Genomic DNA, 16,846 nt, shown 5'->3' on the forward strand with positions numbered 1-16,846 from the left:
AAAGAAGGAAATTCTGGCACATGCTACAACGTGGATGAACCCTGGAGACATTATGCTCAGCGAAATAAGCCAGTCACATAAAGACAAATACTGTATGATTCTAGTTACGTGAGGTTCCCAGAGCAGTCAGATCTACAGAGATGGAACGTAGAATGGCGGCTGCCAGGGGCGCTGGGGGGAGGCAAACGGGGGGCTTCCATCTACTGGGGACAGAGTTTCAGCCAGAGAAGATGGAAAGTTCTGGAGATGGACGGTGGTGGTGGCTGCACAACATTGTGAATGTGCTTCATGCCACGGAACGGCACACGTAAAAATGGTTAAGGTGGTAAATTTTACGTAGCGTATATTTTATCACAATTAAAAAAAAAAAAAGAGGATTCCAAGGGCAGAGGAGCCTGGAGGCCTTGTAACCGGCCTGTTTCATCTGGTTCCCATATAGTTGGGAGCGTCCCTTACTTTCTATATTCCAAGCAAGTGAGGAGGCGATCCCACTTCCAAGCACGTAGGCCCCATCATCCTCCAAGGGCCAGGCTCTCTTCCTGGCCATAGGCCACTCTCCTGCGTGCACTAACAAAGGGCAGGACACTAGGGCTGATCCAAACACAGGAGCTCTGCAGCGAGGGGAGGGTCGTAGAGCTTCCCAGAGAAGCTCTCTAGAGAGGCGCTCAGGCACACAGAAGCCTGGGTTTAGAGATCTGAAGGAGTCTCGGGCCGAAAAGGCCCAAGCACCCCCATTCTGAAGCAGCCGGAGTTGTCAGGTGACCCAAGTAGCGGGGACTCCCCAACCTGCCTCAGATGCTCTCCCTCCAACCCATCATGGCTGGCCACGGTCAAGGAGCCATGTCCGGCTTTCCAACTTTATACACCCCTAGGGAAGTGGATGTGTCAGCAAGAGGAAGATTTGGGGAAACACGTCTGTGTTTCTGTGTCTTCTTTCTTCTGCAGGCCCCAGAGCCACGGTATACTCCTGAAGTCATCACGCTGGGAGCTGGGTATTGACTCGCCTTCAGAGCCGTCCACGGCCACCTCCAAACTGCTTCCTCTCTCTCACACAGGGGACCTCCCTGCACAAGAACACCCTGAAAAAGGGCTCCTCAGCTCCGTGGACCATCCCATGGGCTCTGAGAGCACAGAGTCAAAGCCAGCAGAATCACGGGCCATGCCGGGGGGCGGGGGGTGGCTTTAGGAGCCCGGGTCGTGTGTTGGAACTGCAGGCCCTCTCCTGGGCCGCACAGGACGTGGGCGCCCTGGCTGCAGGGGCACCGTCTCCTACTACGTCCGGGCTCCAGCTCGCTGGAGCTCCTTCAAGTACAGGGCATTCGATGCCGTCAAAGATTCGGATAATTCAGAGGTGGAGAGCGGCACGTGGGAGCCAGTACCCAGCGCCCAGCACGCCTGCACGGCCCACCCTTACTACAAGGGGTGGGGTGGCTGGGGACTCCAGGACACCAGTGTGCACTGGCCCGAGGGAAGGAGGGCAGTCCCTCTCGGCTTCCTCTAACTGGAGACCCCACCTATGCCCTCAGCTTGGCAAGCCGGCTGGTGCTGGGTGCTGGGGCCTCTTCACCAGCCCACACGTGTCCTCTTGTCACTGTGCTGCCCGCCTGGCTAACCCCACCCCACATCGATGTTGGGGACTAATCTGTGATACCGAAACGTGTCTTAGGTGATTAGTAAGTGACTCTGAGTCTTCTCAAGTGTGTGTCCTCTCACTGTGTCATGCAGCCTATGGGACAGGGATGTTCGGTTTCCTCCCCCTCCTGAATGGCCGGGCAAAGAGCACCATCCTCAGAAGCTCCAAGATGGGTGCTGCTGACATGGGGTTGCATCAGTAGGCACCTTTGGGCCTCACTGCTGGGGCTTCAAGTAGGAAAACTCTGGAAAGAGCTTTAGGAGAAGCGGCAGAGCTTAGGGGCTAGGAGTTCTGGCATTAGACTTGGGCCTGAATCCTGGATCTGCCCCTTAGTACTGCATGACCCCTTTGGTACCTCAGTTTCCCCACTGTCAGATGGAAAGCACAGATGGTTGTTGTGAGGATCAACTGAGCCTGCGCACGGAAAGCACCTGCCACCACATCGGGGCCCAATAATTCACTGTCGCTGTTATACCTTCTAGCCATTTGCCAGGAGACCCCCTCCTGGTCTTTATACCTCCGTGCACCCCAGTCATGAACCCCATATCCCCATGTCAAAATTCATCACCCATCTCCGTGTCTTTTATTATCCCAAGCTGGGGAGTTCTCCTTGGGGTCCCACAACCAAAAGTTGGGCCCTCCTTTAGCGCTTATTCTTCACTGGAGGGCCAAGTTACCCATTGTACAGAAGGAGAAAGTAAGGACTTGAGCGGTGAGCCTGCTTCCTGAGGTCACACACAGTGAAGGCTTGTGGCTTGGGTTCCCAGGCCCAGCACCGATTCACCTGCCCACATCACCTGAGCCAACAGAGGATACTTGAACTACCAGGACTGCCAAACCAAGGTCTCCACTTGCTTAGAATTAGACTGGGAAGTTAAATGAGAAGTATGTTGGTTCTTCCCCCTGAACCTGCCTCTCTCCACAGCTGAAAGGCAGAGAGAAGAAACCCATCACAGAAGGCTCTCCCGCCTCCTCACATGGGCCCCTGGGCGCCAACCCTCCCCCTCCCAGGCCCCACATGAGGAAGGACCACACCAACTCCTGCCAGCAGGTGCCAGGGCCCGGTTGCTTAGTGACCCAGCCCTGCCTGCCCTCATCCTCCAGGGCAAACAGCTGAGCAATCACAGATGGGTTGGAGAGGCCGCTCTATGTTTGGAAAGTTGTCCTTGCATTTTCTGCTCACTCAGTGAGATTTTTCTTTTCACAGTTACTGGAAAAATCCATCGATTCCACATCCAGAATCTGAGCAAGCTTCCCTTGAAAACAGTCTGGGAGATGAGCTTTCACATACCGTGCCCTAAAGCGTTTGTGCATGGGCCTTCCGGGGAGCCCCTACTGCCTCTTCGGGCTCTCTTATTTAGAAGGAAGATCCAAGCCCACCCCTCCTTACCAAACGTGCATCAAGCACCTACCACGTGCCGAGGACACAATGATGACCAAGATGTGGTCCTTTGTCCAGGAAATTACAGCCCATCAAAAGGAGGGATAGAAAAGATATGCTGGTGTTTGGGGAGCGCAGAGAAGTGGGCACAATGGGAAATGATCTCTAGACACCCTAGATCCACCAGCTTCCACATTCTCCCCACGAACCCACACCTCCCCTGCGTGCGTGAATGTAGAGATTAGCCCCGCCTACCGCCTCGCTTGGTGTTCCAGCCAGTGGAGACCTGCCTCTCATTCCCCACTGCAAGGTCAGAGCCCTGCAGACCGGCTCCCGCCTGTCATCCACATCACGGTGCGGGGGACCATTCTACACCACTCTTCCCACTGGGGGACCGCCAGGCGATGAGAAGGACACTGAGGGGCTCACGAACTGGAGGTTGATGCAATGGTGATAGCGGAGTACGGTGAGCCAGATTTCCCAAGACCAGAGCAGGAAGAATTGACCTGGATTTCAGGGAACTAGCTGAATAAGAACCCCCGCTGCCTACGGGGTGTCAACAGAGTTTGAGATGGGTGACTGGAGCTCATTTGGAGCTTTTCAAACTCGACTCTCACCCAAAGCGCCAAGTGTGTAGTGGGAGGAGCACGTGTCTTGGAGTGGGACGAATGAGGGGTGGGGGCCTCCCCCTTGGCTAGCCCTCTTTCACATACGACCTCATGGAAGGTGCCAATCTTTTGGCTTGACAACAACTGAAATTCTGCCTGTGTGGTCTGTCGGGACCAGGTGGCGTTGGGCTGCTGCCCTCCCTACACTCACAGTGCCCCGTGGAGCAGGGATCCAAGCAGCTGGAATCGCGTTGTATGGCACCCCGGGCAAGGAAGGGCTGAAAAATGAATTGGAGGAGGATGGCGGGAATGAGTACAGCTTCCCCTCCCCTGCCTGTGCTGGATTCCCTGCAGGCAAACAGGGGAATGGCTGCAATGACTCCTGGCAGTCTGCTCCACCTCGGGGAGTATACGCCTTTCAGAGGTCAAGGTAATCTCCCACGCCCCTCCCAGCGGCTGCCGCAGCCCCATCACTGCCAGTCTGCTGCCAGCCTGCCCTCACCACCTCCTAGGCTATTCATGCCCAAACCCCTTGATCCTGGGAGCTGGCCCCTCCAGCTCCCGGTCCCGGGAGCGGCTGCCACATCCTGGTGAAAGTCATGTGTCACGTGCAGAGTGTCTTCCACCTGGCCGTCCCTCCGCCCAGCGGCCCCCACCCATCCAGACACTTCATGGATGAGGAGGGGAGGAACTAGGGTCTGTTGCACAACATCAGTCTGTAAGTGCAGAGACTGAGTTTTATCTGTCCTTGTCCTCCTTACCCCTGGCGCTCAGTGCTGAAAGTTAAACACACAATGGTTTGACTGAGGCCAGGTATTGCAGGGTTTGGGAGGCTATATAAAGAACCAGAGTCAAGTGTGGGCTTCACTCTGGAAGCAAGGAGGAGACTCGGAAGGCTTCGTGATACCAGATGATATGCCCCTGGCAGTCGTAAGCAGGGTGTACAAAAGGGGAAGAAACGGGACGGAAAGCAGTTGGGTGACTTCCGGGAGTATACAGGTGAGAGGTGATGGTCACCCAACACAGGGCAGGGGACAGAAAGGAGAGGTTTGGCATCTGCAGCACTGGAGGCAGAACCCACAGTGACGGAGTGGACAAAAGGGAGGAGGGGGAGACGCCGGGGTTTCAAAGGTAGGTGACTGCGAGGGTGAGGCAGAGATACCAAGAGAAATCAGTTATGGGCAGAACTATGAGTTGCTTCCGGATATATTAAATTTTAGCTGTCCAAGGGCATGGGAGCCCTCCAAAAGGCTACAGAATATTTGGTTCTAGACCCAGGAAGAGAGATAGATGGGGGACATAGGCTGGAGAGTGTTAAGCTAAGCTAAGCTGGGGTGGAGCGGGAGAAGAGAAGAGAGGACAGCACCGCGGACAGAAGCCACAGGCCCAGTGACCCAGAGTTTTCTGTCCCTACAGCTCCCTTTGTCCTCCTGGCCCTGAAAGTCAATGCTCCTGATTCTTGGCAAAGTTATCCTGTCCTCTTTCCTCAGGGAATATATGCCAGGCCAGGCCTGGGTCCCCACTTTCTTTTACAGGTAGACTGAAGAGGAAACCAAGGCCCTTAATGAGGACAGGTCTGGGTCCTTCATACAGAAGGATCCCAAAGCCAGAAAGTACACAGGTGTGGGTTACCTGATGAGTCGAGAGTGGAAGACAGAAGGGAACCCAGGCTCCTGGGCACCCAGCCTGAGCCCAGTGGGGCCACCCTTCCAAACTCGGGCTGGAAGCTGGATCTAGAGTCCAACCCGACACTGTGAACTAAGAGCTGGAATTTGATGCTAGTGTGTAATCTTTCTTCCTTTCTCCTTAACTGCCTGGATGGATGGATGTGGCAGGTGCCCCAAATTGTAACTGGAATTGCTCTACAGGGAAAAGCCAGCTGAGGCAGAGTAAATGGTCTCAACTTGCGAAGAAGGAAGGGTGGGCCGGAGGGGAGGCATCTGGGCACAGAGGTGAGGATGTCTTGAGTCCCAAGTAGTCGTAGAGGAGGGGCCTCCGGGGTCAGTCATGTAGGCCCTCTTCCTGCCCCCACGCCGGGGAAGCCCTTACAACTTAGAGCTTGGTCGTCAATACCTAAACTCCATGAGAAGGTGGTGAGAAGGGTCTGCTCCCGTGCAAAGAGGCGAGGGACTCTTGGGGAAGAAAATGAGGACAGGCTCCTCCCACAGGTGCTGTCGTGGGAAGGACAATGAAGGTCCCAGCCTGGAGGGATGAAGAGACTTGGCCACAGCTCCTCAGTTACGAGCTGCAGCGGGGATGACAAGCCAGGACTTGGCTCATGGGTCTGTGCTGTTTCCACTACAGCACGTGCCGGTCACGACGGCAAAAGGCTGCCACTGCAGCAGCCTTGTTCGGCAGGTGGCAGGTCGTAGGGAGAACAATGGGGCCCCAGGGGCCCCGAGGCCTCGGTTCTGTCGCTACTTAGCTGTGTGGCCAGGGACAGATCCTTGTACCTTCTGGCTTCAATTTCCAGCCTAAGAACCTCTCTGGACTCTGTGATAAATGCCGTCTCGTATTTCAACTGAAGTTACTAAATATTTCCTAAATAGGTGGTTCCTAGACTTCAATAAATAGGCTCATCACCCGGAGGAAGGCAGGTTTGAGGGTGGTCCTACTTCCAAGGATTCATGACCCAGTAAGTCTGAGGTGGGGCCCCCGAATCTCCACTTTCAAAACCTGATCCAAAGGGCGCTCCGAGGCAGGGGGCTGGACCACCTGGGAGCAGCACTGGGGGCTTCCGATGCTCCAGAGGAGTGGAGAAACGCTGAGTAAGGAGAAGCATCTGTCCTCAAGGAGCTGCCAGTGTAGCAGGGGGAGACAGGAGCTCATCCCGGGAACGGCATATCCATGGTGACAGATGAAGGAGAGGTACAAGACTGGAGAGACAGCTATGACCCGTCCCCAAGAAAGTATGAGCAGAACTTCCAAAGGCGGTTGCGCAGAGAAGGTGGGAGGAAGGGTGCGTGCAGAGACAGCTGAATGCTCACCACAGCCTCTTCCTCTGCCACCTGGGCTCACAGCTGTACTTCATTTCCCAACCTCCCTCGTGGTCAGGTGCGGCCATGTGACTGAGTTCTGGCCAATGGCGTGTGGGTGTAAGAAACACACCATTTCCGGGCCTGGCCCACAAAAATCTGCATGTGTTATCCTAAGCCCCCACCTGCCAATGCAACTTGACTTAAAGTGGGGGGGGGGGGGGGCGGGGCGGGAATAAACTGCTCTTGTGTTCCATGACTGAAAAACAGGGGCCGTTAGAACCTTTAGTCTCTCCTGATGATACAGGATGCCGGAGAGAAGACATGGCAACTAAACCTAACCAGCGCTTGGACAGAACTCTGCTTGTGAAACCAGTGCTTGGTGCTGCATTGCAGCTGAAGGGGATGTGACTTGCGGTCTTAGAAGGCTTTCCATCTTCACGGAGAAAAGCAACGCCGGGAAGGACCAGAGAAGGCAAATGGCAAAGAACTCCACGGGAGGGGGATACAGCCTACGGACTAAAAGGAGGGCTATCCTGGGGCTGGGCCGGCATGAAACATCTTTTGAGGTTCGCCTTGGTCTGTGCAGGCTTCTGAGATAGCACCTAAAACAATGGTTCTGCAGATTCTTATTTTTATTTCTATTGCTCACATTTGGAACATATTTATTTTTAGTATTCTTTTCTCTTATGCCAAGAAGGGCAGGGGCAGGGGCTGTGTCTGCTGCTGGCAGAGCGATGGGTATTTCCCTGACTGGTCATCAGGGTTGGCTGACGTCCCCGGAGTGCCACAGAGGCCCCGTCCAGGAAGGGGGTGACGGAGGAGAGGAGGTGTGAGGAGATGAGACCGAATGCAGGAACAGAACCAGAGGGGCTTCTACTCCGACCTCTGTGAGCCCCTTCCTCTGTGCATCTGCCTTGAATGTTTCAAGGATCAGTGGTGTCAACCCAGACCAGAGAAAACCTGAGCGTGCAAGTGGAGGAGGATGGGAGTGTGTCCCACGTGGGCTTCAGGACATTTAACCATCGACAGAGTCAACCTTCTGCTCTCCATAGCCACAAAGAAAACACACAACAAGCAGGATTTTAGGATAGACACCAAAAAGAACTTGTACATGATTAAAGTTGCAAGATTTTGGAACCGATGGCAGGGAACTCCCTGCCAGTTCAATGCACAGTCAATGTCCCCTTGGCTAGTGTGCCTTATGGGACGGAGCCTAAGGTTGTTTGGGTCTTTCCATTTTGTAGGAGGCTCTGAGAGGACAAGGACCCAAGACTGTCCTGGCCCATTCACTGAGTGAAGAGGATGAAGCATAGCACCTGACAAGGAGTCCAAGAAGGGTGTTAGTCCTGGCCCCACCTGGTCACACCTGTGGCCTCGTGAAGTCCTCCCATCCCTCTGGGCCTCAGTTTCTCCATCTGTAAAGTGGGGCACCACACCAGATGGATCCCTTTCAGTTCTGACACTCTGCAAGAAGTAGGCTCCGTGTGTTTTCGGAGCAGCCACCCCGACGTATGGGGTGGCCCCAGTGTCCTCGGGTCCCGGAGCCTGCTGAACACGCAAGGAGAGTTCAGAGGCCAAACCCTAAACTGCCGCCACCTGTGGGCATTTGGAAACCTGGCGGGTGGAAGCCGGCCCCACTTCCAGGGTCAGACCCCAGACAGGAATAAAGAAGCAGATGGCAGGGATGGCCAGAGGGTCTGCCTTCACCGTCACCGGCCCTGCACCGTCACATGCTGCCTTTTGTAGGACTAATGCAGAAAAATCTCAGGGTCAGGAGGCAAGAGATGTAGGTTCTAACCCTGGGTCCATCAAAAACTTGCTGCATGACCTTGGACAGGCCCCCACCCCTCTAGGCTGCAGAATGGTAGACTGGGGTGGCAGGGTGCACCTTGCCAGGCACACAGGTGGGTGCTCCCTGAAGCCTCCAGGAGCCTCATTTGGACACAGAAAACCCAAGGAAATGCAACCTAACTGTGCTCAGGCAAGGGGGACACTCCCCGGACAGCACGGCCTCACCTCCTGAAGCTGCCCAGTGGCCCTGTCTCTCAGAGACACAGCTCCCCAGGCAGCTGCCATTTTCTGCAAGAGCCCAGGGCTCGGTCCCCTTTCTCTGCTGCAATCTACCTTCAGGTGCCTCCTTTCTGTGAAAGGGGAGGCTTTCCTCACTCCCCAATCTCCCACCAAAGGGACTGGAGACAGGGACTCCTTGGAGGCTGGGCTAGTGACAACTCCCAGGTGGTGGCACCAGGAACAGCAGCGAGGCTGCCCCATGGCTTGGTCCCAGCCAGGCTCGGGCCAGCAGCAGATACAGGTTGTTCTGACAAGGCTATTTATAGCCGCTGTCTTTACCTTGCCTGAATGGGGGCCCTAGTCTCTCAGCCACCAGGAAATACACAAACACTTTCCGTGGAGACAGGAAAGAGGAATCCCCTTAGGCGCTCAGAGGCGATCTCTGAGTCAGGAAAAAAGCATCATCGTTGGGGGTTAGAATGAGGTCGTGATTTGACAGATCTCTTTGAAATCTCTTTCCAAGAAGCAGGTTGAAGACAGAGCTAAAAATGTGATTAAAGGCAGAACAACACTTCGAAGGCTGAAAGAAGGAAACATTTGGATGAAGCTTCCTCAGTTCCTGAGTCAGTCACACGCCTCTTGACAGACGGCTCCCTTTACAGCCGGCAGGGCCACCCCAGGTCTCGCTGCCAGGCAGAGGGTGCCCTGTCCCTCCCCGGAGGGGACTGCACTGAAGGCAAGTCCAGGCTGAGGAGCCCTGCCCTTGGGTCACAGATCTCATACAGTGGCTCGGCAGGGGTGAGGCTAGGGGGTGGGGGTGCCTACCACCCCTTCCTTTTGGAAGCGCTTCTCCTTATCACCCTGTCCGGGGCTCACCCAGGAGTTTCTTAGAAGGGACTCCTGCCCCCCCGAGGGCTTCTGTGCTTGGGCAAAATGAGGCAGGGAGATATGCAGAGGCGTCATGATAGGGAATGGATTTAAGAACTAGACAGAGTAAAGAAAGAGCTGATGTGGGCGCCAAACCAAAGTATTTTCAGGACTGATGCTGGGAAGGAGTGTTGGGAGGCAGGGAGGAGGACAGGAGGCTGTTTGGGCCAACGACCAAGTCACCCACCACCCCCAACCCCACCCCAGCATATTTCCGTGTATGGTATTTCTATCTCTCCCAAGAAATACCAGAAACGGCTACCTCCTTCATTTGTCAAGTAAAAGAAACCTCAGCTTTGCAGTGCGTCTTCCTCCACCCAATCATGCAAAAAGCCCACCTTCTGGGACCAAGAGCTTACAGCCTGGCTGGCAGTAAGCACAGCAGCTAAACTTTGTTTTAAAAACAGGAACCATTTCCTTCCCAGGCAGCAGCAAAACTCGCTCGAGCAATGGTTGTACCTCAGTTGCATATCAGAGTTACCTGGGGAGCTTTTCAAAATCCTGATGCCCAGGCTGTACCCCAAGCCAATGAAGTCAGACTCTCCAGTTGTGGGCAGGTACCCACATTTTCTAAAGCTCCCCAGTGTGTGGCTAAGGTTGAGAGCCACCGGTCTTAAAGACCCTAGACGGCTGGAGTACCTTCGGGGTGGGGGTTGGGGGGCAGTCCACACAATGAGGCAAGAACCCTAAGGAGAGAGCAGGACACCTCCCGTCTGCAACCACACTGTTCTGCATGAGCCCTATCTACAGCTCTACCTGCTCCCGCCCCCAGCCCTCCGGAAACATCCCTGCTCTCCAGCCTCATAAAGGGGTGCCCCAGAAAGCAGGTGCTGGTTCCAGGGGCCTGTTTTAGTTGATTCCTTCGAACATTAAAATCAAAACCTTTCCTTTGGTTCTTGGGTACCCTCTCACAATTGAAAGGTCCAGTACATTCGTGTGATGTCAGATCCCAGCAAATGCAGGACCTACAGGCAAGATGAATTATTCACAAAGGAAGCCCCAGAGTCAGGCCTGGGGAAGTTTTTCGTGAATCTATCCATGTAAGACTGCTAAATTAATGATGAGCCTGCACACACCTGTGCAATTTAACGGCTCACTTCGGTCTACAAACAGTCTCTTTTAGGTAACCTCTCCAAAGGCTTGGCTTGGATCCCTCTCATCTAAATAACATAACAAATAAACAGAGCTCTGCCACCACTCCCACCAAGTATGTGGCAGATAAGTGATCTGTGGCAACTGGGAGGGTGTGGCCAGGGGCCTCAGGCATGCTGGGTGTCCAGAGTTGCTACAAGAAGCACTAGGACCCCATTAGGAAACACATACACTCGCCCTTGAGGTTACCCCAAGCAAGCCAGTAAGTTAAAACGGTCATAGGACAATGACGTAGAAGAGAAATTATAGTTTGCTTCTAAAAACTTGACGCACTTCTGCAAAGTTGCTAAAACTGTGTTTTAAGATGGTTCCTGGCTACCCACAATACGGAAGTTTCAACCTATGAATGTTTATCCTACCGGGTGCCATCCACTTTACATCTAGAGCTTCAAAGCTCAGGTTTGGGGAGTTAAATGAAAAAAAAAAAAAAAAGAAAAAAGTAGTTGCCCTGTCACCCTCCCCAGGCACAGGTAAGCAGGCTGCCAGACCCTGAGCCAGGCGCTGTCCCCAAGTCATAGAGAGCCATTTTGAAAAGGTCCAGGGACAGGAAATACTGAAAAGGGCAGTAAAAAGAGAACAGTGCTTGCTGGTGGTCCCCGAAGGGCTCCAGATCCAACCCTAGGTCGGCTCAGCAGACAAGTTCACGAGGGTCCCCAGGGCAACTGGCCACCGGCAGTGGTAACACATGGCTTTGCCTGTCGGCCAGGATGCAGGTTTCCCTTCCAGACCCGAGGTTATTCCCCCCCGCCCCCCCGTGAACCGCTCTTGCATTCGATCATCAGGTTTACCTTCGGAGTTTGTTTGGTCTGCACATTTCTGAAGAAGGTGGTCTTGGCAGTGAAGAAGCAATCCTCCAGTTCCTCCTCCAGGCTGCAGTACCCACTACTCATGCTGCTGTCCACCGTCATCTAGCCCGGAGCCCCGCGAGGCAGCGGGCGCGTGTGACCGGCCGGGCTCACGCGGCGGCCGAGGTTGGGGTCGGGGTTGGGGGTGGGGGGGTCCCCGCCCCGGGCCCCGCGGGGCGCGAGCTCCCAGCCCCGCCGGCGGGTGGGCGGTCACGGGGCCAGGCGCAGCCGGAGCCGGCCGCCTGGGCTCTCAGCCCGGGCCCGAGCGGCTGGGGCGGCGGCGTAACCTGCGCGCTTCCCCGCGCGCCGCCGGCGCTGCAAGCTCCGGGGTGGGACGTGGGCGCCCGCCTCGCGCGCTGCGCTCGCCGGCTCACTCGGCATCTGCGGTTTCGTCCCCTCCGCCCCGCGCGCGGAGCGCCATCTCGACACCTCCTCCCCCTGCCCGCGCCTTTCCTGCCGCTCGCCCTGCGCGCGGAGAAGTCGGAAGCCACTTCCTCTCGCAAGGTTCCCCAAAGCCCTGCTCGGCTGTCGCGGCGCCCCTCCCCCGCCCGCGCTCCCCCCCACCCCCACCCCACCCCGCGCCTCCCGCCTCACTGGGTGGCGCTGGATCCCGGGGCCAGGTGGACCCGGGGCACCAGAGGTCAGGTCAAGGATGCGGGGAAGGAACAGACCAGGACGCACCCGAGGGAGACACTTCCCTAGGTCTTTTCTTCATCCTTCTGGAAACAGCTCATTCTCATCACCCATGATGGCTCATGTTCACGGAGTAGAATGTGCTATAGGGTCGTCAGCGTCTCTCCTCCCCCCCCCCCCCTCCCGTCCACCTCCTCATCCCACTCTCACAGCCCCCATTCACTGGGCGAAGGAGCCCAGTCAATCAGAGTGGTTAGAGAAGTAACCGGAGAAGAAGAAAATCAATATCTGTTCTGTCTGCAGAAGCAGCAATATTTTAACTTGGAGACGCCAGAAGAAACTGCAGGGGCCCCACAAACATATGCAAATCATATGCAAAGTTATGGCAACCTGGAGAGCAAGCCTCCCCTTCCACCCACACACGCAGAACTTGGCCCTCAGGAAGACTCAGGATATCAAAGGAGTCTGCAGCCACCACCCAGGTTATTTGTGCACTTTCCTGACACTCTGGCAAGAGGGGTCTTTGCCAGTTCTTGTCATTTCCATCAGAGATGGCCCACGTTGCGGCGCCTGGGTGGCTCGGTCCCTTAAATGTCAGACTTCCGGTCATGATCTCATGGTTCCTGACTTCCAGCCCAGCATCTGACAGTGCGCAGTCTGCTTGGGATTCTCTCTCTCTCTCCCTCTCTCTGTCCCTCCCCTTCCCCCTCTCTCTCTCTCCCAAAATAAATAATAAACTTTGAAAATATATATATATTAAAAAAAATAGATGGCCGTGTACATTTCCCCATGAGACTAGATGAAGGGGACATCTTCCTTGACTAGGGCTTAACCCCAAAGCAATTAGGGCAACACCCCCATTATGCCTCAGACCATGTTTGTACAGCAATAGTTCGAAGTACCATTGCTTGAATAACTCCTACATGTGCCAGGCCATTTACATGCAGTCTGCCATTTAACTTGCCCAACAGCCTTGAGGTAGAGATTATTATTCCCATTTTATGGATGAGGAAACTGAGGTTCAGAGTCACACAAGTAGGATATTTGTGCTGGTCCTCAGACCCGGGCCTATGCAACTCTAGGGCCCACGCTCTTAGCCGTTGTGATCTACAGCCTCTCAGCAGAAATGGGACTGTTCTGGTGTGCGTCTTGCCCTCTTTCTGTATAATGCGGCCTGGAGTCCCAGGAAAGGAAAACAAAGCCTTCAGAGCCTGGAATGCTGGGGGCACCGTGCTGATGGAGTCTGATGGCCTGTGGACCCCAGAGCATCCTGAGAGTGGCTGAGAGGAGTTAACAGGATGCTCTGCAGGTAGGTTCACCTGGCTCTCCCTGCAGTTCGGAAACAGCCAGTCCCAGGGAAGCATACCGGCTGGAGGGATAGACTCAGCCCCCAGATACCAAGCTGCCAACTCCTTTTTCAGCTCTCGTTATTTTTATGAGGAGTCCTCTCCCTCCCCCACCTTAGCCAAATCTGTCAGTGCTCAGGAGGGTTTCACACTGCAGCCCAATCTGGCTCCATCGTCCCACACAGTCTTCTTCCCAGAAGCCTGTGAGTGCCTGGCAGGTCCAAACATGAGATAGCCGAGAGCTGGCACCCCCGGCCGACCGCCTTGGGCTCAGGAGAAGGGTCAATACCCGTAACTGCCACCCTTAACAGGGAGATAATAAGTGCAAGCAAGCAGCTGGGGATGGGGGCTCGAGTGAGCTACAAGGTGTTTTGGGGAAAGAGCTGACATTTAATAGGGTTGAAGGTAGGTTCTGGCATTATCTGGAACAATCTTTTCTTCAACTGAGTATTTTATTTTTATTTTTTTAATGTATTTATTTTTGAGAGAGCACGAGTTGGGGAGGGGCAGAGGGGGCGGGGGATAGAGGATCCGAAGCAGACTCAGCACTGACAGCAGAGAGCCTGATACAGGGCTTAAACTCACAAACCGTGAGATCACGACCCGAGCCAAAGGTGGACGTTCAAACGACAGAGCCACCCAGGTGCCCCTTCAGCTGAGTATTTTAGAGGCTTTTTACTTACTTATTTTTGTTGGAAGGAAGATTCCCCAGAGACAGTGGTTCAGGCAAAGGAATCTGGTATTGGCCTCACCAGTGCCTCCAGGTCCAATGCCAGAACGAGGAACGCTGCAGAGAGGGGGGCTCTGCGTGATCCGTGGGCCATCAGCAGCCTACCTGCTTTGTCCAGCCAGCAAAGAAGCACACTTTTCTTTATGAAAGGAACCTTCTTGCTCAGTGGGAATCCAGTCCTTAAGAAAACACAAGCCCCAGGTTCTTTGGGGGCCGCACTGTGTCCTGGGAGTCACGCAGAGACCTCTGGAAAGCAACTGCAATGCTACACATTCAAAATGCGCGATCTTAAGACACAGCTAGTAACAGCCTCTTTAAACGTCAAGCCAAAGTACCCCAGGAGTCGGCATGAGTCTCCCCTTGTGAGCGACGCACTAGCTGCCAGACATGCTTAGGAAAAGTCCGAAGTGATTTCGTGTTCTTTTAGGGTGCTATTCTCTGCTGTTCCAAATATTAAGAAAAACTGGTGTCTGAATAAGGCTTCTCAAAGCCTTTTTACCATTCATTACTTGGGCGGCTCTAGAATCTTGAAAGCAGGTATCAGACCCATTTTATAGACAGGAAAGTGAGGGAAGTAGCATGTTCCATCACAGCTCATACCTCCAAAGTCTCCTACCTCCTAGTTAGTATCTTCCTCCACCCTGCTCCACCTGTCAGTGACTCTAGGCCTGGAAGAGACTCATGAGTAAAGAAGCCAGCAACACAGAGACTGTGTTGTTGAGGACCCTGGGACTTTCTTCTGAAAGCTGCAAAGATCAAATATAATAGAATAAGTTGGCCAGCCTCCAGGAGGAAAAATCTAGACTGAAGCTCCAGGGACCCTTAGAAAGGAAGACTGGATTCCTTTCAGTGTCTAATGACCCTGTCAGCACCTCTTCCTTGTGAATAACCAACAGCGGTGACAACCTGACCAGAGGAGGCGAAGGGGGCAGGGGAATGGAAGAGCCCGAGCAGTAGCTTTTTAAGTCTCTGGGGTGAACACACAAAGGACAGGAACTGGCTGCTCTTGTCTCTGGACCCAGAAAGAGGGGTCTGGACCTTAGGTTGCAGGCTCTGGAGCCTTAAATCCACGGCATCGTGCTGGGGTTCAGAAAGGCCAAAGTGAAATGGTGAAATGGGTGACTTTCCTGCCTCAAAGTGTCAGATGATGAAAGACACTATTTTAAGCTTTCTTCCTTTCTCAGATGTGCTCCTGGCATGTGCCCAGATCCCCCTCATTGGAGGCACTGCGTGGCTCTGTGTGTTCCAGAAAAGCTGGATCACAAGACTGGAAGTCAGGAGCTCTGTGCTACCCCAGCTCAACTCCAGCTTGGTATGGCATCTGGAGCAGCTTTGGACCTCAGGATTCTTCATCTGTCCCGCTGAAGGGAGTCGGGGTAGAGATCGGATCTGGGGCCTTATGACCTGCCGACATATTCAGAGACTTCAAACCAGGGTCAGGTACCTGCCACCCGACCCCTGAGACATATTTTGAAATTATTATTAGCCAGTATGTGCAGGCACTGTGCCGCTAACTGTATGTGCATCATTTCATTTAGTCCCTACAACAAACTGATGAGGAAGCTACACTTATTATCTCTATTTCCAGAGAGGAAAAGGAGGTTCAGGCAGGTTAAGTAATTTGCACATAATCATATGTGCTAATTAATGGCGAAGCCAAACCCACCCGGCTTGTCTGACTTCAGAATCAAGGTCTGGGACACCCTGCAGTAGTATAAGGTGTTTACCCTTGTGATTGCTCTCGTAATAGCCACCCTGCCCGAAATCATAGCCCATCACAAGCCAGGAACTACTTTCCCAGTTCGCCTCTGCCCCCATCTTCCCTTTAGCTTGTTGAGGTTTCTCAGGGCCCAGCCACTGACCGTCTTCTCTTCCTACCTCTGCTCCCGTAAGCCTGTATTCTCCCTGGGAGCTTAGTCTCACCTGTGCCAATGGTGCCAACTATCCCTCACAGACTCGTGTCTCAGAATTCTCACCCTCCCAGGCAGCTCCCCGTGGCAAGATGCAACAGCTCACGGAATACCCAGCCCTTCCCTTGGAGCCTCACTGGCGATGGGCCCCAAATTGAGCTTATTATTCCCCGCCTCCCCCTCCACCTGCTCCTTCACATTTCCTAGCTCAATGAATACCATTAATGTAGATTACTGCAAAGCCTTCCAGTAGTTTCCTTTGTTTCCATCTCTGCCGTCTCCAAACTTCCCGTACCCTTATCGCCAAGGTCACCGTTCTTTTTTTTTTTTTTAATATTTATTTATTTATTTATTTATAAACTTTTTAAAACTTTTATTTATTCTTGAGAGAGAGAGAGAAAGAGAGAGAGAGTGGGGGAGGGGCAGAGAGAGAAGGAGACACGGAATCCGAAGCATGTTTCAGGCTCTGAGCTGTCTGCACAGAGCCCATGCAGGGTTCAAACTCACGAGCTGCAAAATGATGACCTAAGCAGAAGCCAGACACTTAACCAACTGAGCCACCTCGGAGCCCCTATTGTTTATATATTTTGGAAAGAAAAAGCATGAGCAGTGGTGAGGCAGAGAGAGGGAGACAGAGAATCCCAAGCGGGTTCTGCACTATCAGCACAGACCCCTACATGGGACCTGATCCCA

At 53.9% G+C, this 16,846-nt stretch overlaps 1 protein-coding gene across 3 annotated transcripts in view; it reads right to left on the minus strand.

Annotated features, from left to right (window-relative positions):
• Positions 1–16,846, minus strand: part of RASSF5 (Ras association domain family member 5) — a 71,737-nt gene that overhangs the window by 22,074 nt on the left and 32,817 nt on the right. The window contains exon 1 of one of the 3 annotated variants that reach the window (XM_019434073.2): positions 11,478–12,064. The exons of the other annotated variants lie outside the window; for them this stretch is intronic. Within the exon in view, the coding sequence (XP_019289618.1) occupies positions 11,478–11,597 (120 nt within the window). The 5' untranslated portion in view covers positions 11,598–12,064. Of the gene's footprint in view, positions 1–11,477; positions 12,065–16,846 lie in introns of those variants that run through there. 3 annotated transcript variants of the gene reach the window in all.

The sequence above is a fragment of the Panthera pardus genome, unplaced genomic scaffold (assembly GCF_024362965.1).
Source record: "Panthera pardus isolate Hobbes unplaced genomic scaffold, ASM2436296v1 HiC_scaffold_21, whole genome shotgun sequence".
Taxonomy (NCBI): Eukaryota; Metazoa; Chordata; class Mammalia; order Carnivora; family Felidae; genus Panthera; species Panthera pardus.